Source organism: Kogia breviceps, chromosome 16 (genome assembly GCF_026419965.1).
Source record: "Kogia breviceps isolate mKogBre1 chromosome 16, mKogBre1 haplotype 1, whole genome shotgun sequence".
Taxonomy (NCBI): domain Eukaryota; kingdom Metazoa; phylum Chordata; class Mammalia; order Artiodactyla; family Physeteridae; genus Kogia; species Kogia breviceps.
The window spans coordinates 4,393,839-4,416,610 of NC_081325.1; the positions used below are offsets into that span (position 1 = coordinate 4,393,839).

Consider the following 22,772-nt stretch of genomic DNA (forward strand, 5'->3'; position numbering starts at 1 on the left):
AGGAATTAGTCTAGCTGACAACGCTCACAAAAACACTGACAAGCAAGGTGGGATAGAGCACCATACAGTAACCGAGTCTTGGGCAGTAACACTTTTGCAAACAGTCGACAGTTATTTTTCAAAAATCAATTCATACCCTGAAACCTCACACACCCCAAATTAGCAAGGAACACTGTTACGGACCCCAACAATAATCTCCTGTATAAAGAGATTTCATGTAACAGAAGCAAAAACTAGCACGGCAAAAACCAGATGCGTAACTCATAACGGATAGTCCACGTTTGATTCTTACTACTTTCTATTTCACACCAACGGCTGTGCTGTAACCCAAACCCTCTTCTCTGATTCACTGTGCCATGCCTAGAACTGCTCTCAGGACCCCGGGCCGGGACAAGTGAGCTCCCTCTCTCTCTCTCTCTCTCTCTCTCTCACACACACACACACACAGACACACACACACATCCGACAAGAAGCAGCAGAGACAGTCCTGCAACTTGCAAGGACACAGGGGGGATTCTGGCCACTCCTGTGGCCAGACACAGGAGTCCATTCTCTGCACACGTACCCAGGTGAAGGCTTTCCAGACTCCAGAATCTTGCAATTTCCCCCCTAGCCACCATCCTTCTGTTTGGAAAACAGCCACGTTCAGAGCGCGGCTGGGGGCTGACCACGCACCGCGGAGGCTCGCGCAGGCTCTGGCAGCGGAGACAGCAGCCTCGCTTATTCACTGCTGACGCCTGTGGCTGCCCGGCCAGAGCCTCGCTGCTCACAGAGCCCGCCCACGGGAGGCTGAGGTTACAGCCTCAGACTGGACGGCGGGGAGGAAAGCCGAAACGCAGGCCAGACGGCCACCCGGGGAAACCAGGCACCCCATCTGCCTCCCAGGGGCCCCGAGAGCCTCCGATGACGGTGGGAGAGAGGGAAGGTGCCGGCCGCTCTTTGTTACTATCCCAAAGCCCGAGGCAGACCCCGGGAGAGCTTTCGAGATGTAAGCTGTTAGATACAGGATGGACAGACAACCGGCTCCTAGAGCCAACGATATTCACTCTCCCGTGATAAAAAAGTATAACAGAAAAGAATCCTTTAAAAGAATGTACGTATATGTGTAACCGAATCACTTTGCCGTACGGCACAAATTGACACAACACTAAATCAACTACACTTCAATTAAAAAAAACAAAGGGGCGGGGGCTCAAAAAAAAAAGAAGAAGAAGGAACCTATTTCATGGGGGAAGCAGCAGAGAGGTCGCTAGGTTCAAAACCGGAGTTGGAATTTCACGCTAAGGCGTGACAACACTTTCAGTTGCGACATTACACTATGTTAACCGCACATCTGTGAACTCATTTTAAAAGTGGGATTTGTTTAAAAACATATACGTAAATATGCGTGTACCTTCTACGATGTGACAAGGATGTGCATATCTTTTACTATATAAAGTATCTGTGCTCTATAATGAAGAGAATTGTCTTTCTTTGTTAAAGAGGCTCTCTCTAGCTGACACGGGTTATTTATTTCCTGCGTACATTTTCCCCCAGTTATCTACAACGAGCAAGTCATAGTGTGAAACGACACCTATTAACGATCAGCTTCCTTCAATTTCCTCACAACGCGAAGATGCTGGCTTTTTACGTTAACGAGCAAGGACACGGTGTACACGGAGTAGTGAGCCCACGGCCGCCCCCCAGTTAAGCGGCTAAAAACTGAGCCCGCGAGCGCCTGCCGGCTCTGGGGTGGCGGGCACGCCCTGGCACCGCTCCACGAGTTCAGACCTCCAGGGGCTCCGTGTCTGGTCCGTAGGGCGGGGACAGCCAGGCGCCGACAGCGCTCTCGGGGCTCCCGAGAACACAGCACCACGCTTAGAACAATGCGGGCACTTTTGGGGGATTAGCGAACAGGACCGATCGTGCGGCGGCTTCTCTGGCAAAAACCTCACGCCCCTCGACCGTGCTCAGCGGGCGAAGCTGCACGGCCGGTTACAAAGCATCACTCCGACCACGTGCTTTATCAGAGGCTCTTCTCATCTTTAACTGTTTGTGGCTGTTTCTATTGAGCTGGTGCTTCCCGCCTTTAAATCCAGGGACGGCTTCAATAAACCACAACAAAGGCGAAACCTGCGAGCACACATGCGCCACTCACAAAACCGGATGGGCTTCCAATCTACCCCTTGCAAGTATTTTTAAACAATGATTGAAAAGAGTAAAATTTTAAAAAACGATTAATAGTTCATTCAATAGGGGCACACCAATTCTTTCTTTCTTCCTTCCTTTCTCCCTCCCTCCCCCCTGATATATATATATATTTTTTGGGGGGGCCACACTGCGAGACATGTGGGATCTCGCTGCCTGACCCCCCTGCAGTGGAAGCATATGGTGTCTCAACCACTGGACCCACCAGGGAATTCCCAGGGCATATCTACTCTTAATAAAGGCAGTGCTTCATTAAATGACGGGCTCAAAAGATTCCCTGAAATTGTTTTTCAGGGCAGACCACTCTCTGTGAGGTAAGGTTTCCTATATCCCACGTGGAATACTAGTATAATATGGTCCGTGAAAAATGTCTGAAAACCAATGAACCCTGTATCTACTTCCTGGAAATCCAGAGGATACATCAGTCCCCACAGGCTACAAATCCAGATCGTGATATCCGTGTCACCTTCTTTAACACAGAATTTCCCGTAAGGCCACAAAACTCTCTGTTTACGATAACACCTATCACTGCCCCAAAGGGTGCGGTCCAGGGACCAGTGGCTCCAGGTGACTGGAGAGCCGGTCCCTGGTGGACAGTGAAGACTGCAGACCCCAGCGGCCTGTGGAATCACAGTCTGACTTTAACCAGACCCAGGGATCTGGGGTCAGAGGCACGCTCAGCCTTGAGGAGCGTTAATTCAGAAACGAAGGAAGACCACGGAATGCAAGGGTGGACCTGGTTTTCGTTAGAATGAGCAAGTGAAACGCTGAATACTGAGACACAAAGCAGTGAAACGGGAATCAATTCTGAAGAGCATCCTTTCTAACAAAGCTTAAAATCCAGCAGGAGGCAAATAAAATCCAGGGTGTTTTCATTTTCTTAAAATTTTTTTTTCTGGTTAAGATTGCAAGTTTTCAAAAAGAAGAAGCTCTCTTGGCCACATTTCCTTGGTATTGTCTTCATTTGGTTCTACGGCTCACTTTCACTTTCCCTGGGCAGCTGGTACAGAGGGCAGCTTCTGTTTCCCAAGGACTTTTTCTAAATCCAGAGATGGGGTCAGGGTGCTAGAGTAAGGTCCTTGGGATTTTAGGATCTTAAACCAAAGGCATTCACTAAGTAAACTTACTTTACTGCACACACACTCAAAACAAACATAAAGATAAAAAGAAGGGAAAAAATAAATAAACGAACAAAAACTGCATTTCAATGGGGCAACTTCTCAAAGGAAGATGACCCCAAAAAACGCTTCCAAGATATTTTTGGAAGAAGCCACATAGGAGGTTAGACTTTTAGGTCTGGAAAGTTCTTTAGTGATTAGAGCCTATATTTACCAGATCAATAAGAATACTGCAAACAAAGACCTTAAGCACAGCTGAAGGAGGTTTTAGCCTCCTCCACCCCCCCCCCGACCCCTCCCTCCCCCCAACCCCTCCGCCCCCCGCCAACACACGAATCTATCCTCCTTGGGTAAGATGCTGCTATGTGGTCAGGACTAGAGGCTGTCACCAACCTTGACTACTGGTACCACGAAAAGAATTCAGCAAGGGGTTAAGTCCCATGGGAAAGCGGAGAAATCCAAATTATACATTAATATCAAATATTTAGAAATCAGAGATGATAAAATAAAAGTCAGAATCACGTGGGATGTTACGATCATTTTTACTCTACAGTAAGGCTATTTTCAGCCCAGTGGCCCTAAGACCCCTACGTAGTTACATCCATACGTGTGGAAAGGGAGGCTGCTGCTGGCGAGGTAACTTAGCAGTGGAACCTCAAACTCACCAGTGCTCAGCCCTCCGCCTGTCCAGGGCCGGTTCTCGAGATGGTCAGTAAGGTTCCATTTAGCTCTGAATTCCTGGTCTCTTCTTAAGTACAATACGGTACAGGTTTTCTTTTTCTTCCTTTGGCTGCGTTAGGTCTTCATTGCTGTGCCCAGGCTTTCTCTAGTTGCGGCGAGCGGGGGCTACTCTTTGTTGCGGTGCGCGGGCTTCTCATCGCGGTGGCTTCTCTCGTCGCGGAGCACGGGCTCTAGGCACGCGGGCTTCAGTAGTTGTGGCTCGCGGGCTTAGTTGCTCCGCGGCACGTGGGATCCTCCCGGACCGGGGCTTGAACCCGCGTCCCCTGCACTGGCAGGCGGATTCTTAACCACTGCGCCACCGGGGAAGCCCAGGTACAGGCTTTCTTACATGGCCACCTTCTGATATTTGGCAGAAAGATCCCCAGCACTGGATAGCTACTCAGCAACCAATGTTTCCCAGCTGTCGCTGCCTCACCAAAGCTGCAGCCTCCCTGCATGGTTCAGAGATGTCCTTAACCTGGGAAGATTCTAGAACTACCCCCTCTTTTCTAGGCTTGGGTAAGGCCCCATTACCAAGAGCTACAGGACCGGCACAGGGCAGCAGGCGGCCCCGAGGACAGTCATGCTGTTCTCCAGACCAGCGAGCGCTACTGCCAATTTCAGAAAATGAGCTCAAGGCTGGGTGCACGTCAGAACCGAGGAAGCCCCTGCCCTCGGCTGGACTGAGCCCCAGCCCAGACCCTCACCTGAGCAACAACCCCCCAGAATCAAGAGGAACACAGGGAGGGTTCTGAGTACGCTCCGTCGCTGTCCCCGTTGCTGACACGGGGCTGCAGTTCCCAAAGCTGCAGTGGGGGCAACAGGAAGTAATCGGCTACATTTGCCATCAGTTACTCAGACCCACGGTTCCCTTGTCTATTAGCATAAATAATGGAGTCTCCAGGGGGATGCCTTTATTCTAACTGGATTAAAGACAAACATTAGTACTAATCTACAGGTCACAGTTATGCCATTTTCCAGAGAAACACAAGAAAACACCACCAGAGACACTCAACGCAACACACAACGTTTTCTAGCACATACTGACGTAGAACCGTAGACCCCGTTGCGGTAAGCTGCCTGCCCGGGGACGGCTAAGGCAGGCTCCATTTAGGTCTCCCTGAAACATCGTTCAGCAGCCAGACTCCTGAACGCAGAGGCGGGGCCCCATCACTTCGACACACAGGAAATGGAGCGGGGGGAACACGAACAAGCCGTTGAGAACCGAAGGCAGAGGATGAAGGGTTGTGTCTTCAAAGCTATTGCTCTTTCACCCGAGGTGCCGCGTGCCCATGCCCGCTAACTGACGGAAGATGTGCTCTCAGTGCCTTCGTGAACCCTCCCGTCTACCCCACCCCATGCCCCCCCACTCCAAGACCGCCCCAAACAAGACAGTGGTCCTGGGCTCTGACTACAACCTTTAGACTAATTCAGAAGCACATACAAAATTGTCCTTTAAACGGTAAGGTGCCGTCTCTACGTTAAGACGGAGGCCTTTCCTGTCTTCTGTAAACAACCGTGTGGGGTTTCCACCCTTCGAGGCCTGGGACACATTTCACTTCTTTCTGTATTTATTTGTCTTTGGATCCTTTGGATCTCGTTCAAACATAACGAGAGCAAACCAAGATAATGGATGCATTTCACTTTTTTCTTTGTTGTAATCAAAGGCAATGATTAGGGTGTGGACTTAAAAACTGACACATGGGTAAACTTCTGTGCACATCAATGAAATAACTTGGTGCTCTGTTCCCGCAAAAGCACAATGCCCGGGAGACAGCAAGTGGAATGGAGCAATGTGGGCTTTGGGGTCTGTCTGATCTGCTTTGATCGCTGGCTTCACTGTCTGGGACTTGGATCTCGATTAGCGAGCGAGTGAAAAGCATGGCATGTTTTTAAGCCTCAGATTCCATCCACAAGACCAGTGACACGAGCGGAGGCTGGGTGCTTGGTGGTGGTTTGCTCCATGCTCAGTTCTCTTGCTCTCCTTCCCCCTGACTTTTTTTTTTTTTTTTTTTTTTTTGTGGTATGCGGGCCTCTCACTGCTGTGGCCTCTCCCGTTGCGGAGCACAGGCTCCGGACGCGCAGGCCTAGCGGCCATGGCTCACGGGCTTAGTTGCTCCGCGGCATGTGGGATCTTCCCGGACCAGGGCACGAACCCGTGACCCCTGCATCGGCAGGCGGATTCTCAACCACTGCGCCACCAGGGAAGCCCCCCCCTGACTTTTAATGTTCTTTCTTTTCCTTTTTTAAAAAATTTATTTTATTGACGTACAGTTGATTTACCCTGTAGTGCTAGTTTCAGGTGTACGGCAAAGTGATTCAGTTGTACATGTATATATAAATATTTTCCTTCTCATATTCTTTTCCATTACGGTTTATTATAGGATACGGAATATAATTCCCTGCTCTTTTCCTTTTAAAAAAATCCAATTTCTTAGACTTGGCATTAGACACATGACATTTTGAAAACTTTTTAAACTCTGTAGTTTAGAAGGATTGGAACAAATACACGTCTTAGAACCGAGAAGCTTTTAAATGTTAGAAGAGGAGAATTTCAAGAGTTTGCTGGAAAAACGTTAAAGAAACGTTATGATGTTTTTCTGACACAGGAACTAGAACACTGTGTTCCTTTAAAAAAAAAAACAACCCAACTCTTGATTCTGGGCACTGGTAAGGCTGAGACAGCAGCTAAGTGCTGCTGAAGCCCACACGCCTCTCAGACGTGCAGGCCTGCGGTCTAAGGCCCTGGTGTCTGTATCTGCAGGGCCTGTGCCTGCAGATGGAACCCTTTCCTGGCTCTAAATCGGTCTGACCGTGGAGTCCACGTGGCCTCACGGCGTGGTCAGCAAGGAGAGCTTTTAGCCAGGACGGTGTCAGGAGGCAGGAAGAGACACCCGCCTGAAGACAAGAGAACAGAATCACCTTGTTTCACAAATAAGTACACCCAGCGCCTGCCATCACGGGCAGGAGAGCGCGACGTGGGCTGGAGATGGAGCTCCAGACCCGACGCACGTGCACACCTGACTGACCATCAGGGCTCCACGTCACCGACCCTTCAACCAGCCTCCCGAGAGCTCCTCTACGATCACCCTCCACAGGTCCTGAGCAAGGATGAGCCGACTCAATAGTTTCTCTCCGATTCATCATGGAAAGAGACCTTTGGAAAAGCAGACGCAGAGAGAGCTCATCCAGACAATAAGAGATCAGACAAGGTTTGGTTAAAAAAAAATCTCAAAAGGCATCACACACACCCTCCAACACCGTCCATTCCTTTTCTTTTCCTCTTTCCTTTCAACAAAAAATTGAGACGCGTCTCTGGGTGACACGTTGGAAAGTCTTTGATAAGGCCCGAAATTCTGGATTAAGAGAGTCAACAGAAGACATTCATTCGAGTTGCCTTCTTTTTCCCTATAAGCTGAGTGTTTGCATTTTAGATCAGTTTAACCTATATTTGGATAATAACCAAACAGAATATTGCTCCGTATGGACTCCTGGTGCCCTGGGGCCTTACTGATTAGATTAAGTGACTTGTCAAAGGTCACACTGCTTGTTAGTGCAGTTGAGTTAGTAACTCAGAACTCTGGTTGCAAACACAGCTCACCACTCCTCACTCCCCTTGTCCCTAGAACAATCAGTGCTTCTCTTTAGGTCTCTGTAATAATCTGCTGCACACTTTCTGTGTACCAGCTCACTCTCACCCACCTGTGGGATGGACAACAGTCGTATTTCCCATTACAGACGAGGACAGTAAGACTTTGAGGTTAATTAACTTGCCAAGGTCACACGGCTAGTCAACAGAGGACTGGGAACTCCACTGTTTTTTTCACCCCAAGGCTGGTTCATAAGAAAATTAACTTTCATAACCATTGTTAGAATAGAACAAGGCCAGGATAACGAATTAGAAGTAGGATCAACGACAACAAAAAACTAAGGCAAAGGGAAGAAACCTATATTCTTTGTCTTGACCAAGTAAAAAATAAAATTAAAGTCTTAATAAAGTTATTAACTTCATCGCAAGACTTTAAAAAAAATATATGCTTCGGCAATTTCTTCCAATTTATGTAATTTTAAAAAATCAGAGTTGAAATGGCATAAACCCTCGTGATTAAACTGACCCCAGTTCCTTCATGTTGGGGTGTCAGAACAGAACTCTAGATCAAGGAACGGAACTTTCTGGTGCATATTTAACAGACTATTTCTTTCAAAAATATTGAGTACAAATGAACATTGACACAGTCAGTTAACGAGCTTTCAGATACGGTAATATAAAGCCAAAACAGTTTTTTTTTAATATGAGAGCAAAACAGTTTTTAATTCGCCCTAGCACTTACGGGACGTTTTCAGCTATCAAATCAGAAAACCAACACCAATAAACAAAAGAGATAAAATGCCCCCACACTCACACTGAAGGTCTGGACTCCTCACGCAGTCTTGCGGACACCCTCCTGCATCCTGGCTCTGCCCTCTCACTGAACTGAAACCGCTTTGCTCAAAACCCACAAGTTCCTAATTGCCGCTGGAGCCATGCATATGGTTCAGAGCATTCGACTTGACCCTGGGCACAGGTGACATGGTAACCACCACCCCCCTGGAGCCCGGCATCCTTGGACATCGGGACACCACTCACCTGTCGGGCCACTCCTTTTCTTTCTTTTTATTTAAAAAAAAAAAAAAAAAAAAAAAAAAAAAAAACCAGTCACAGATTATTTATTTATTTATTTTTGGCTGCATTGGGTCTTTGTCGCTGTGCACGGCTTTCTCTAGATGCGGTGAGCGGGGGCTACTCTGTTGCAGTGCATGGGCTTCTCCTTGTGGCAGCTTCTCTTTGTTGTGGAGCACGGCCTCTAGGTGCGTGGGCTGCCGTAGTTATGGCACGCGGGCTACGGTAGTTGTGGCGCACGGGCCCAGCCGCCCCGCGGCACGTGGGATCCTCCCGGACCGGGGCTCGAACCCGCGTCCCCTGCATCAGCAGGCGGACTCTCAACCGCTGCGCCACCGGGGAAGCTCTGCTCCTTTTCTAACTTCTTTACTGGCTCCCAAATGCTGACCCTATTTTCTCACTCCACACACACCCTGGATGGTAGCCGCCCCCGCATCAGCTTTGGGAACAGCCATCACTTGCTGCTGACGCCCCAGTTTCCCCTCTAGCCTGGGCCACCTCCTCAGGAGAGCCTCATGGTGAAGGCCAGGGGATAAGATCTGCACCTAGCTGTCCCCCCTGCACCTCCAACCTCAATGCCTGGAACGGACCCAAGCCCCCCACTCGTGTGCTTTTCTCCTATGCTCCCCCCATCACCGGGGTGTCTGCCCCCCACAACATCCGGACAATTGTTCGACCTCCACGTCTTCGTTTTTCCAGGAGAACCGTCGTGTCCCTAGTGCAGGGCTCTGCCCACTGACTGTCTCCTCTGTCCCCAGGCAGGTCCACTGTCTAGACAGTGACATCACCAAAATGCAAACCTGACCACCCCACTCCACTTAAAACCCTTCTGCGGCTCCTGGTTGCCCCCAGGATAGAGTCTGAGCCCCTTCGCTGGAGGCCCCTGAATGGGCAGGCTCTGTCTGACCTCTGGGAGTCCGACCCCCCACCTACCCGCTTCTCAACCCTGCCCCTCAGCTCATCTCGCTACAGCCTCAGGGGCTGCTGCAAGGCCCTCCCACAAGGTAGTCTGGCTGCCTGAAAGGCCCAAGTCAAAAACACGACACACGCGTCATGCCCAGAACACCTCAACTTCAACGTACAAAGGTGCAGCTGATTCACCTCTGTTATCACTGAGGGGACCACAGGTCTCCCCCACTGTGATCCCGGGACAGGAATTCTGCATGTCACACCCATGATGCGTCAACTGTGATCACCAGTTCTGGGTGCTTTAAAGTAATGACCAGAAGCATTCTGGGTGCAGCCTCCCTGATCATCTCCCATGTGTTACAGCTCTCAATTTTTATCTGACTGAAAATAATCTTTTAGCAATGCACCTTGATTAAGCCTCTTCCAAGTGTTTCGTTTTCATAGCTATGAATCTCTTTTGAGTCTCACATTTACCTTTCATTTGTTTATGGAGCTGAACTAGTTCTTTGACTACAGTAATGACTACAGCTGCCAGAGCTAGCTGGGAGCCATGCCCTTGACTCCCAAGAAGGACACAACTCCACCCATGAGAGTGTCATGGAGGGCGCCGCCCCCCCCCCCCCCCCCCCGCGAGCCCTGGGCAGGCGCAGGCCTCGTCCGCACCAAGGACGCTTCCATCTGCTGAGCGCATGGCTGGGTTAAGAAAGTTTCTGAGGGTGACCCAGACCTGGGTTTCTCAAGTTTCTCTCCTCTGGCTCCTACTCTCCGCACATGCTGTTCCCCTGACAGCCGGGACCCTTTCCTGCGAGGGCTTCAACGCTTGCACCTGGACAAAACCCTCCTCCAGCAAGAAAATACAAAGAGAATATACGGGACTAAAAGTAACTGCACGCATGCGCAGTTGGGACAAATTACGGACAAAAAGATACAAAAGACTAACAAAACTCAACTGCCACTTTTGAAGAGCCTGGAGCAATGGCAGGGCACTGCGCACGCCCCCTGCCCGGGGCACCACCTAAGCCGTGGGCCAACTGCCTAAGCCACCCCTCCAGCGCGACCCCTGGACACACCCCTACCCTCACCCCGTACAAGGGACCGGCTAGCCTCCTGCCCCTCGGGGAACGAGGGAGCAAGGGAAACTGTTACTTGTTCTCAGTGCCCCCCAACCCCCACCACCCCCGCTACCGGCCGCAGCAGGGGCCCCGGTAAAGCCCTGCCTGAATTCCTCATCTGGCCTCTAACCGATTTCTATTGATTAAGGAGGCCAAGAACCCTCGTCGCTATCACCCCCAGCCTGGAATACACCTTCTCCCAACAACACACTTATCTAACTGCAGCTCAGCCTTCAAGCCTCAGCTTTGACGTCATTTTCTGGGGAAAGCCTGGGGACTCCCCAGACCGGATTTGCCTGCTCTGCCCTTACACTCACCTCCTTTGCTGTTGCAGTGGCTTTCCGGGTCTGGACGCCAGCCGGGAGGTTCCACGGGCTCGGTCCCTGGCTTCCGGCGTGTAGCCAGCCTCCGCAAAGTGCCCCTCTTATCATAGGGCTCATACTGATAAACACATACGTGTTACACAACAGCAGGGATATGTGCCCAGTGGACCCACACACATGAGGTGTCTCCCAGCCCAAGAGCATATGGAGGGCTCAAGTCAGAAAGGTGTCAGCGCTCCTTGGATGTGTCCCGAAATGCCACCCTTTGACTATGTCCTCATGGCACGTCCTACCTCATTTCCTAATGGTATTAAGATTATCGACTTCATAATGAGGTTGGATAAACTGGCCTTTACAACCAATACTAGTTCCTAAACGCGGGAAAGTGAATAAGCACATACGTGAGGAAATCTCTCCGTGGCTGAGAAAATACATCTCTGCACAAAACCAAACGGAGGGACTGAAAGCGGCGGGCGGGGAAGGATATCCCAAGTGATAACCTCAGCTGCCCTTTGAAACTACGCGGCTTTAAAGGCAGTGCACCGTCTTGACACACGCCTTCTTCCCGTAGACAAACCAGCCTGAAAGCTGCGTGGGAACCTTCACCAGAGGAGAGCCAGGCCGGCGTGCGGGCCGCGCAGGGCGCGGGAGGTGCGCGGGCAGCTCCCCCCCCCGCGTGCAGGACCCCGCGTGCAGCCCCGCGCGCAGGACCCCAGGCCCTCCAGCGCCGCGGACTTGCGGCTGCTCCCCCCGGGGCCCGTGCGGGGCTCGGGAGTTTACGGGTCCACCCAGAGAGGTCGCTGGGCTCATGGCGGGCTAAGTAGGCCCGGCCCGGCCCCCCGCGGGAGCTCCCGCCCGGGCCTTTCCGCGGACACGGACGGAGGGAGCCGGAACCGGCTCGGGGGGGACCCCTGCCATCCCCTTTCAGACCTGGACGCGTCTCTGAAACGGGCCTCCGTGTGTTCTCGGCGAAAGGGAAGAGGCAGCATGCTGGATTTCTCGTCCTTAAGTGCATTCGTTTGGAAATTTCTAAGTTATCCAATTCCCCACGCTTATCTCTAAATGTATATTCTCGTGGTAGACCCTGATCGATAGCGGTGCGGTCTGTAGCATCGTTTCCTTGCTTCCTCACTGACAGCGGAACGAGGAATTCTAAACCTCAGAGCAGGTTTTCAAAATAGCTCCTCCCCCCACCCACACTGGCCCGACAGATATGCTTCACACACAGGTGGCCACTTGGGTAATTTGGGTTAGTCTTTTACAGAACAAGACATTATTCATATACATCAGGCCCTTAAGGACTGGACTTTTTGGCTGTTTCCTAACGAAAATACAATGTACACAGGTGGTTGTGAGCTAAGAGTTTTACAAGGCCATGGGTGACGGCTTAAATGATGACAGGATTCTGCCGCAGACCCAGCAATTCTGGCCCAGGTCACTGGAGGGCTACAGGGGTTTTACATGATCCTCTTCCCTAGCGTGCAAAGTGACTATATTCATAAGAAATTAAGATGTGAAAAAAAAATCAAATCAAGCAATCATTTGAGTAATTTTGAATTTCTTTTTTTTAAATTTTATTTTTTGGCCGTGCCACACGGCACGTGGGATCCTAGTTCCCCGACCAGGGATCGAACCCACGCCCCTCGCATTGGAAGCACGGAGTCTTAACCACCGGACAGCCAGGGAAGTCCCTTTTATTTATTTATTTATATTTTTTTGGCCCTTCCACACAGCATGTGGGATGAAATATTTTTAAAAGCCATAAAAAGTCCATCAGGTCAACTCATGTTTGTGCCTCCCCAGAAAGTCATTTTCTCTATTTTTTTATAATAAGTTTTCATTGGACCTAATCTTGCCGTTTTCTTTCCTCTGTGGTTCGGCATTGTTACAAAATACTCTAATGCTTTTTGGTTGAGTAGAAGCCTTATTGAAAATGTAACAAATATATTTTTAAACGGCATTCGCAAATCTACGGGTTCAGCGGCACAGGCTGTATTCCTTTGCTTGTGACCCATTAAGAGTCCATCCAGGGCTTCCCTGGTGGCGCGGTGGTTGAGAGTCCGCCTGCCGATGCAGGGGACGCGGGCTCGTGCCCCGGTCCGGGAGGATCCCACGTGCCGCGGAGCGGCTGGGCCCGTGAGCCGTGGCCGCTGCGCCTGCGCGTCCGGAGCCTGTGCTCCGCAACGGGAGAGGCCACAACAGTGAGAGGCCCGGGTACCGCAAAAAAAAAAAAAAAAAAAAAAAGAGTCCATCCAGCTAAGGAAACTGGATGTCCTTCTTTCTGGGAGACAGCTAAGACAATCACTTCATTTACATCACAGGAGAAAACGAATCCGAACTCGATGCGTGGGATGGGTAGAAAGAGAAGCCCGAGTAGACATGAAAATGAGAATTCTGAAGGGCGATCAGATCTGACTTCTGATGAGAACAGGTAGACCAGTTACGAGAGGAAAGATGGCAGAACGGAAATAAGTATGGGAAAATCGGGCTGTGATGGAATAAGCTGCCTTGGAGGTAAGAGGAAACAGCATAAAAGGCAGCAAAGCTAGTTCCCTAGGAGAACGTCAGCACTGCACAGGCACACCTGCTCAGACGAAGCCACAGGGTTTTTACAGGCTGGCACCCTCCCAGCCGTGAACCTGAGAAAAGCACTTCTGAGTGCCACCGTGATTCACGGTGGAATTCCGTTATTCCGGCACCACACCCGTGCAGCGGGTAAGCGTGACCAAGGATAGCTCCATGTCAGCTCTCCTCAGAGACATATGGGCCAGGGAGGAGGTGAGACAAGAGCTCTAAACAAAGCCATAGAGAAGTAGCTGGTTCTGGAAAAGAGCCCAGCACCGTGCTGCAAAGTTCTGAGAAGGAGGACCTCACTTTCACCTAAAAGGATTAGGTCTTCATTTCTTAAGAAAAGTTAAACTGCTAACGTTCACATTTCTACATTTTGAGAAAATGTTAGCTGTGGGCACTTCTGGGATTTGGAGATTTTGAGAACACTTGACCAGGGCGCGGAGGAAACATCCTTTTCGTTATTTTTAAAACCTTTTATTCTATGAAATTGCAAACCAACATGAAAGTAGAGAAATTATATGATGAACCCAGAAGGATCAATACTTCACCAATTTTTCCCAACTAGTTCCCAACAATTTGGGGGATATTTTAAAGTGAATCTCCCATGTATCATTTTGTGCAACAAATACTAGTATGCATCCACATGAACAAGAACTTAAAAATAACTACAACTATCATTATCCCAATGAACAAAATTAACAATAATTCCTTTTCTTTTTTTTTCTTTTTTTTTTGTTTTTGCGGTACGCGGGCCTCTCACTGTTGTGGCCCCTCCCGTGGCGGAGCACAGGCTCCGGACGCGCAGGCTCAGCGGCCACGGCTCACGGGCCCAGCCGCTCCGCGGCACGTGGGATCTTCCCGGACCGGGGCACGAACCCGCGTCTCCTGCATCGGCAGGTGGACTCCCAACCACTGCGCCACCAGGGAAGCCCAGTGATTCCTTTTCTGAACACTGATCCCATGTGAAACTGTCCCCCCTTGTCTCCAAGTGACCTTTTTACAGCCGGTTGGTTGGTATCAGAATCCAAACAAGGTTCACACACACTGCATTTACTAAGCATAATTCAGATCAAACCGAATCTGTGCATCTGGGCGGCACGTACCAGGGATTTTGCATTCAGCACATGGGCTCCTGGGGCGGGGAAGCCACTCCAGCACGTTGGTGGGACGGGAACCGGGCCTCGGTGCTGCCCACTCATAAGGCAGCTGAGAGGCCAGCTCTCAGAAGATGAAGAAGAAGGGGTGCAAAGTGTGGGGAGAGAAACGTTGGAGCTGGCGTGTCAGGTCCTCCCCCTCCCCTGGGCTTACCTCCCAAACCAGATGATGGACGTGGCAGCGACATTATAATCAACCTGCTGCCAATCTCCCCGGGCCCAGGGAGCCAGCGGGAGAGGCTTCTATTTCAAGGAGCCCAGGACACCACGGAGGTGGGTGGGGTGTCCACCTGGGAAAGTGGGCGTGGCTTCTGCCCGAGGCAGCAGGCCTGCCGGGTCACTGGGACGGTGGGACCCGCCTGACCTCCGGCTGCACTTCACTCATACAGGGCTCCTGGGGGACAAAACCGATGAGGGCCTCCACGAAGGTACCGCTTGACGCGCGCAGCGGGCAATGGCCAACTCCGGTGAACAGAGGGCAACAGCTGGGCCGCCACCACAGGGAATCGAGGGACCTCACTCAACTCCCAGATCTCAGCCGGTTCCAGACTCAGGGGCTCCTCATGGAGCAGAGGCCAGGTGACCTTGGGGTCGGGGGTCCCATTACTGCAACTCTTCCTTCGAGCCCTCCCGTCACTTCTCTGGTGCCCCCGGAAACGGAAGTCCCCCCAGCAGTAAAATCTAAGCGATACTCTGGCCTCGGTGAGGGGTTAGACTGTGGGGATTCACGGTCAGAGCAAATGGCTTGACTGAGGAGCCACTGGCGGAGCCTGGAGACAACAACATGGGTTCCTGGACGGCTTCGGGGAAGGGGTGTGATCGGATACGTCAGAACACACTCAAAGCACGGGAAGCCATCTGTCCCACAGGAATCCCACGGCAAACAAGGCCGTTTGACAAGCGTGTGACATCACGTCCTGCGGGGCAAACGTCCATCTTTGTTCCTGGTCGTCTTGATGCTGACTCAGTGGGTTCAAGAAAATAAAATGGCTCTGGTGGCAGCCACAGATGCCAAGCCTGGGCTAAACCACAGGGTGTCCCCTCAGCAAAGTTAATGATACGGTTCCTTGAAGGACCCAGACGACTGCTTGTGGGGAGTTGATTACAATGGACCCTTTCCATAATAGAGGGGGAGACGGTTTGTCCTTACTGGAAGAGACACTTATTCTAGATTCGGATTTGCCTGCCTTACCCATCAGACCCCTGCTGGAATCTCCCCGGAGAGAGGGTGAAGTTCGCTATAGCCCAGAAACGAAGAGGTCAACACGGGGGTTTGGGATCACTGAATAAGACATCAACAAAGTATTTTGTTTCCATCCGGTAACTCAGCTCTGTTAAAACTGAATTTCTTCCCCCAAGAGAGAAGTACTTCCACCAGAGCCCCCAGCCCTGGCCCCGCTGACTCGGAGCCAAGGGCCGCCTTCTAAGCTTCCTCGTGCTCTGGAAAATGAACACCCAGGCAACGCGTGGGTGTCTTTTGCGGCCGCCGCCACCATCATTTCCCAACTGGACCAACGCAATAACCTTCCAATCAGCCTCCTTCCTCTACCCTCTCTCCCCAGACGGCCTTCCTCTCTGAAGCCCAGCGGGCGGCTTTCCATTTCACTCGGAATAACCCTGACTCCTTCTCGAGACCTGCGACGCCCCTTCGATCCAGCTTCTCTCTAACCTCCAGGCTGCACCGTCCTGTCCCATCCCTGATTCCCGAGCTCCGGGCGCCCGGGCCTTCTCGCTGGACCTCAGGCACGCCAAGTTCCTGCCTGCTTTGGGCATCGCGCGCTCCTTCTTGCTGGGACCTCTCCTCTCTCTGAGCTTCCAGGTCTCGACTCCAGTGTCACCTCCTTAGGGACATGAGGTCGCCCTCCACCACTCCCACTCCTCCTCTGCCTTGTCCAGCTTCACCTTCTCCAGAACGACCATTAGTGCCTGAGTTAATCCTACTTATCCACTTACTGAATCTGCTTAAATGCTGGAATGTAAACGCTTTGTGACGCTTTCTTCTCTGCTCTTCTCCAAATGGCGAAAGTGGTGCCTGGCTCAGAGCTGACGCTGAACACTTTTTTTTTTTTTTTGTAGATTGACTGATTTTTTTTTTTTTTTTTTTTTTGGTATGCGGGCCTCTCACTGCTGTGGCCTCTCCCGTTGCGGAGCACAGGCTCCGGACGCGCAGGCCCAGCGGCCATGGCTCACGGGCCCAGTCGCTCCGCGGCATGTGGGATCTTCCCGGACCAGGGCACGAACCCGTGTCCCCTGCATCGGCAGGTGGATTCTCAACCACTGCGCCACCAGGGAAGCCCAGATTGACTGATTTTTGACTAAGAGAGGGGAATACAGGAGACCATGGTGACTCTAAACAAGTAGAACCACTACCAGCTGAGAGCCTGGAGTGAAGGCTTGGAGCACGTCAGCTGGCAAAGACCAGCACGGGCAGGGCTCGGGACAGAGGCTCCGGAGCCAACGATGGGGTCAAGTCGGGCAGAGTCAGAAGTGCCTCACAGCCAGAGGCAGAGGAGAGAAGCGTCCTCTCCTGGTGTCACGTGTGCATGTACACGCAATACTTATGTACCTTCTATGTCCTTTCCTCCACCTTTTTCCACTATGGACGGGTGTGTTGCTTGGACTTACTTCTGGGCATAAACACTGAGGAGGCTTTGCAGTGGGGCTGGGGCGCTCAGCCCCACCGCAGAGGAGGTACTCAGAGGCCCTGGACTTGGGGGACGTTTGCAGTGACTGGTGAGGCCCTGGGTTGTTTCCCTCCACGGAAGGAGTGAGAGGGTTTTAATTAGATGTGGAATGGGTGCGTCCTTGTTAAAACGACGTTCTTTTAAAAACGGATACCCTCTGCCTGCTTCACCTTTCTCTACAGTGCGCCACCTGCCACGTTACGGCTCCTTGTTAATTTATCTTCCCCGCGCTAGAACGTGTGTGAGGTAAAGGACTGTACTGTGCTCATGGCTGTCACCTGGCACGTGGCAGGTCCTCAACAGACACTGAATGAATGCATGAACGAACAAACGGGGCGTCTGTCCAGAGTCTATTTCTACTTCCAACACCACTTGGATTTCCTTTGGGGAACGACCCCCCCCCCCCTCATCGTGGTCAGGGAATCCATGCCCCTGCCTCCTTGTGTGGAAGACAAGGGCCACCCCTGGAGGACCCCATGCCCCGCTCTGTCCCAGTGCCCCCCGCGGTGGACGCGTCACCTGAGCTGGGGAGTAGAACCCCACGCTGGGACTTTGCCTCCTGAGCGACTTCAGAGGCCAAGACGGACAGACTGTGCCTTCCTCGGCTCCTTGCATGTGGCTCCCCGACTCCCAAGGGCAACCCTGACTGCCGTCCACCTCCTAGACAGGCTCCCAGCCACCCCATCAATTCTGGGAACACCTGACACCGCCCCAAGACGTTCTCTTTTGCTCCAACTAGGTAGAGTTAGTTTTCGTTGCTCCTCGACGAAAGAACGCTAAACTCAAAACAAAACGAAACACAGAAGGTGCAGAAATAAGCTGTTTGTATGGTTACAGGGTTAGAAGAAAAACCATCTATATTCCTACCCACCTGACTACACTGTTTTCACTTTTGCATATTCTTGGTAAACCTTTGACCCCACGTGTACACGCCGTATATGGCTGCAATCATGGTATGTTATGGGTCCCTGGTCAGGGGGCGATAAGCCGGCCCTGCAGGGGCCGCTCCTGACACCCCACCGGGCCCAGGGCAGGGGGACGGGGTGCAACGGCCCGGGCTCCTGCGTTGAATGGAAGCTGCCCGGTGGAGGACTCCACCCCCATCTCCGGGAGGACCAGGGAGGCCCGCGAGACTCACTGTTGGATGCTCTCATGAGCCGCCGGCGTCCCACGCGGTCCAGCCCGATGGGGGTGCTCTGGGAGAAGGCGCACGGCCGCAGCCGGGCCGACACCGCGCGGTAGGGCGGCACCTGGTGCGCGGGCACGGGCGGCCGGGCAGCCGGCTGCAAAGGAAAGGAGAGGCGGTGAGAAGGGGCAGGAAGTAGGGGCCCCGGGGGTGCAGCATCCTCACCTCGAGGCCCCATCGCAGCCCGAGCCGGGGCTGCCCAAGCTCAAGGACGACCTTCCTCTAACCGGAAACCCCAGCGCCGACCCCTCAGGGCATCACGTTTTGGCCACCTGCCAGGACACACCCGCGGGGGACACTCAGGAAAGGCCAGCGTGGAGCAGGGGAAGCTGCGGGAGGAAGCGGTGCCCCCCCCCCTCCGCCCAGCAACCCCCGGGGAAGCAGAGGCAACGCCAGCCACCACCACCCCACCCCTGGCCTCCGCCCTACACCCACCCGCAGGCAGGGACCAGCATTTGAGAAGCGCGGCGCTCATTCACCTAAACTAACAGGGCAGTGGGGCCTTGTCGAAGCGGAGAGTTGGTTTTCCACAAATTTAGAATCATCTGTGTGCCCCTGTGACCTTCCATATGAATCGTCCCTTACAACTACACTGAGGGCCGAGTTGGTCCCTGCTTTCCGTGGGTTTTCTCAGTATTTTTCTACCCGGTTCCCTAAATGAGCTTAGAGTGCACAAAATTCACGTACTCCATTTCTTTCGCACGCTCTGAAGTGAAAAAATGTCTGTAATGCTTTCGATCTCCCCTAGGCTGTGTTTCAAGTTAAAACAGATTACAGTTTGCTTTCGTTCAGAACGATTTCCTGTGTGGCATTGGTGATACAATGGTGAGCAGAGCCGCCTTCCAGAATTATTTCCCAGCATGCAGAGCAACCCAAGGTTTCAGCTACTCTTCAACATGATTTCTTGTTTACCTTAAGAATTCAGTTCCGTTTAGTTCAATTAAGCAAGAGGTTTTTGGGTCTTTGCTATAAATAAGCATTGTGTGCTGGGCTTATAGGGAGAATGTAAACATAAAATCCGATACCAGCATAGAATTGCCCTTTTAAGAGAATTGATGGGCTATCTGTGATATCAACTAGCAAGTTTAAAAAAAAATGAAACTGGCACTTAGTCATGTATGGTTCTGTGAACCCTGGACCATGGCTGGGGTATGAGTCTCACCAAATAATACAAACTCCTTCGGAATAGGGCCTTTATTTAAATGTTTTGTAGCTTCCAAGGGCTCTCTGGGTAATTGATAAACACTTGTTGAATTACTAAAGTATACTAAGGGAATAATATTAAGATTTTAATCTGTTGTCAAAACGGTTACAAAGCTGCAACTGACGTGTAAAGAGTAAGAAAATGGCAGAAAAAATTATTTTCTCATCTCTAGGAAAAAATTGGTTTATTTTCTTCGTATCTTTACATTTTAAGGATAAGCGACATTTTCTCTTTCCAGATTTCTTCTTTCAGGAAACTCACTAAATATGCAAGGCTACTTTCCCCAGACGATTCAGAACAAACAGCAAACCAGTTTCCCGTATTATTCAAGATCCCAGAAAGACAGAAGATTAGTAAGAGACATCCAAATGTCAGTGGGTTAGTTCTAATTCATGCATGTTTTCAAAGTCAGGAAGAAAGGCTGTGAGCAGATGACGTCATCCTCGAGGCAGAGAGGAGAAAGGAAAGCGTTAAGTTTCCTGGTAAGTTTGCAGCCAGAGGACAGAGGCCAGGAGGCTGGAGGGCCGAGTGGCTTTGGTGGCGGCGCGCCCGGGCTTACTTGGGGCAGAATGGCCTCCCCCTCCTCCGCCTGGCTGCTCCCATAGAAGCCGACCCCGCCGATCACGGAGATGGGGCGTCTTCTCGGCGCCCCCCGGGGGCAGCCTCCAGCAGGGGTCTGGTCTGCAGGGTCGATGGGGGCCCCGCTGGGCTGGTGGTCACCGTCCTCAGTGTCCTGTTTCTGGGGGTCTACGGCGATCGAGTCTTCAGGGATGGACAGACTTAGGCTGACCGGCTGGCCGTAGTCAGAGAGTGGTCGGGGCTTTGACCTCCTCCCGGGTCCGCATCTCCTCCTGGGGACCCTCTGAGCCTCCGGCCTCTCTTCCTCTGGTGCGGAGGTCCGCCTCCAGGACCCCTCGGTCACCACCTTTTCAAATGCGAACAAGTTAGGTGAGGGCAACTTCCAGGAGGGTAAAGAAAAGGTACGAGCCAGACATCCCCGACCCCTCCCCAGCCCCCCAAGTTGTTTGCGTACCAGAAAGATGTGACCGAGACGTGGATGAGAAGAAACAAACCCGTCTTTCGTCGGAGGCTGAATTAAAACCCTAATTTCATGAGTGATGTTTGGTGACCCACGATGAGCCCTGATACAAGACACTACGGGAATCAGCGCCACGGTGAGTTAGTACAAATGACCTTTAGCTACAGCGGGTGTCTCCCCAAATATACATAACAACAGACAGGGTAACGCAGGCGTGTAGGAGAAATGGCCCTAAGGCTGCACTCTGCAACCTGAGGCACCTTCTCGGAGCCACATTCCCAGACAGAAGGTGCTTCGAGGGGATCGAGTCTGGGCTGCTCGGCAGGATACTCACACCTGGGGGCGTCGTCTGCTGGGGCGAGCACTGAACTAGGGGCTCCAGGGACGAGATGAGCCGACTAACCGGCTGTGTGCGCCGGGACTGGCCACCACTAACCTTTCAGGATCTCAGACTGCAGACTGGACAGGCCCACAGCTGGAGAGTCTGCAGCCCTGAGGCCGGCAAGAGTTTCTAAGCTTTCAAGTAACTTTTTCAGAGGCAGGGCAATGCACTGGGAAAGAGGCCACGAGGTGCGGAAATGGGCAGACTTCTGTGTACATCCGGCTGGGCCCCTAGCTGGCTCTGTAGGCCCAGGCAAGGCGCTTCAGGTCTGCAGGCCTGCCTCTGTCCCCGTCCCCTCCTGCGTCCTGGGGGGGATGAGCCGCGCCACGGTGAGTCAGAGGGCCGCCCGCATCGGCCCTGGAGGACCGCTGCTCTTCAAACGCCGCGCCAGGGAACAACCGTCCCAGGCCTCAGCCCACCGGAGGCGAGGCGAGCTCTCGCTCAGCGGGTCCTCCAAGTCTGGGCTCAGGGGAGGCGGCGACGGGCTCCGAGGGAGGGAGGGAGGGGGGCGGCAGAGCGCGCAGGCGCAGTCGCGCGAGCCCCGTGCCCTCCGCTCCTCCAGCCCGAGAGACATTCTGTAACAGCCAAGTGAGAACGGAACAGAGCCCAGCCCGGGGGGGGGGCTGGGCTAACCAGGCAAGTCAGGGGACTGCAGGGCAGGCAGAGCGGGCCGCCCGGGCCGAGCGCCCAGCGCGGCGGATGTCCCCCTGCAGCCCCGCCCTGAGCGCTGGCCCAAGGACTCCGGGCTCTCGCCAGTCGGCGGCGACTGAGACCAGAAATGCAGGTCCCGCATTTCCAAGCTGAGACCCGGGGAAGCGAGGTGACTGGCCCAGGGCCACGCAGCCAGCTAGCAGCAACACACACCAGGTGTGGGCCGTTGTATCCTCTGTCCCCACTAAGCCACGGCACTTCCCATATACCAAGTCACCTCTGCTCGAGAGACAGAGGGCTCTAGCCAACACCACTTTCTTGCTACCTGCCGATTCGATTCTTACAGCTTGGACCACTATCTTTAATTCAAGTCACCGGCGACGGCGTCCAGAATACACCACTGTAGCATAGACACCATTTTGAGTGGAAGGCACGTAAGAAGAGGATTTTCTTCTGCGTGAGAGCAGAACTCAGTTGTCATAAGTCCCCTCGCTTGGTACGGGATTCTCTTTCTTCCAGCCAGGGAAGATTGACTCTTGTCACGGAGAGAGGAAGCCCTCACCGAAACAGACACAGGCACAAAACGATCCTGTCTCCCAGCTGTTCACCTACAGGCCTCTTATCTTTCCTAAAAGTCACCTGTTTTCCCGTAAGCGCCTTTTCCCACCTCCTCTCCCCTATTAAGATGTTCTGTAAGCCCGCAGCGCTAACCACTTCCTGCGGTCACATTTTCCTGTGAACTCCCACTTACTCACGAAGAAAAACCTGCCTTTTGTCAGTTTAATCTGCACACCTCCAGAAAAGAATGTATGAGAGGGTGTGTTAGAACACTTTCCTCTGACACCGTGGGAAAATACGAGAGTAACTATGGA

At 52.3% G+C, this 22,772-nt stretch overlaps 1 protein-coding gene across 10 annotated transcripts in view; it reads right to left on the reverse strand.

The window, feature by feature from the left end:
• The window catches only part of SPATA13 (spermatogenesis associated 13), a 264,206-nt gene that overhangs the window by 24,381 nt on the left and 217,053 nt on the right, over positions 1-22,772 (reverse strand). For 4 of the 10 annotated variants that reach the window (XM_067016353.1, XM_067016355.1, XM_067016356.1 and 1 more), the window contains exons 3-4: positions 20,388-20,753; positions 18,577-18,721 (exon numbers count right to left, since the gene is read on the reverse strand). The exons of 2 other annotated variants lie outside the window; for them this stretch is intronic. In XM_067016353.1, coding sequence (XP_066872454.1) covers positions 18,577-18,721; positions 20,388-20,753 — 511 coding nt within the window. Of the gene's footprint in view, positions 1-565; positions 699-18,576; positions 18,722-20,387; positions 20,754-20,861; positions 20,983-21,303; positions 21,320-22,772 lie in introns of those variants that run through there. 4 more of the 10 variants (XM_067016358.1, XM_067016359.1, XM_067016360.1 and 1 more) reach the window with 4 other exon arrangements.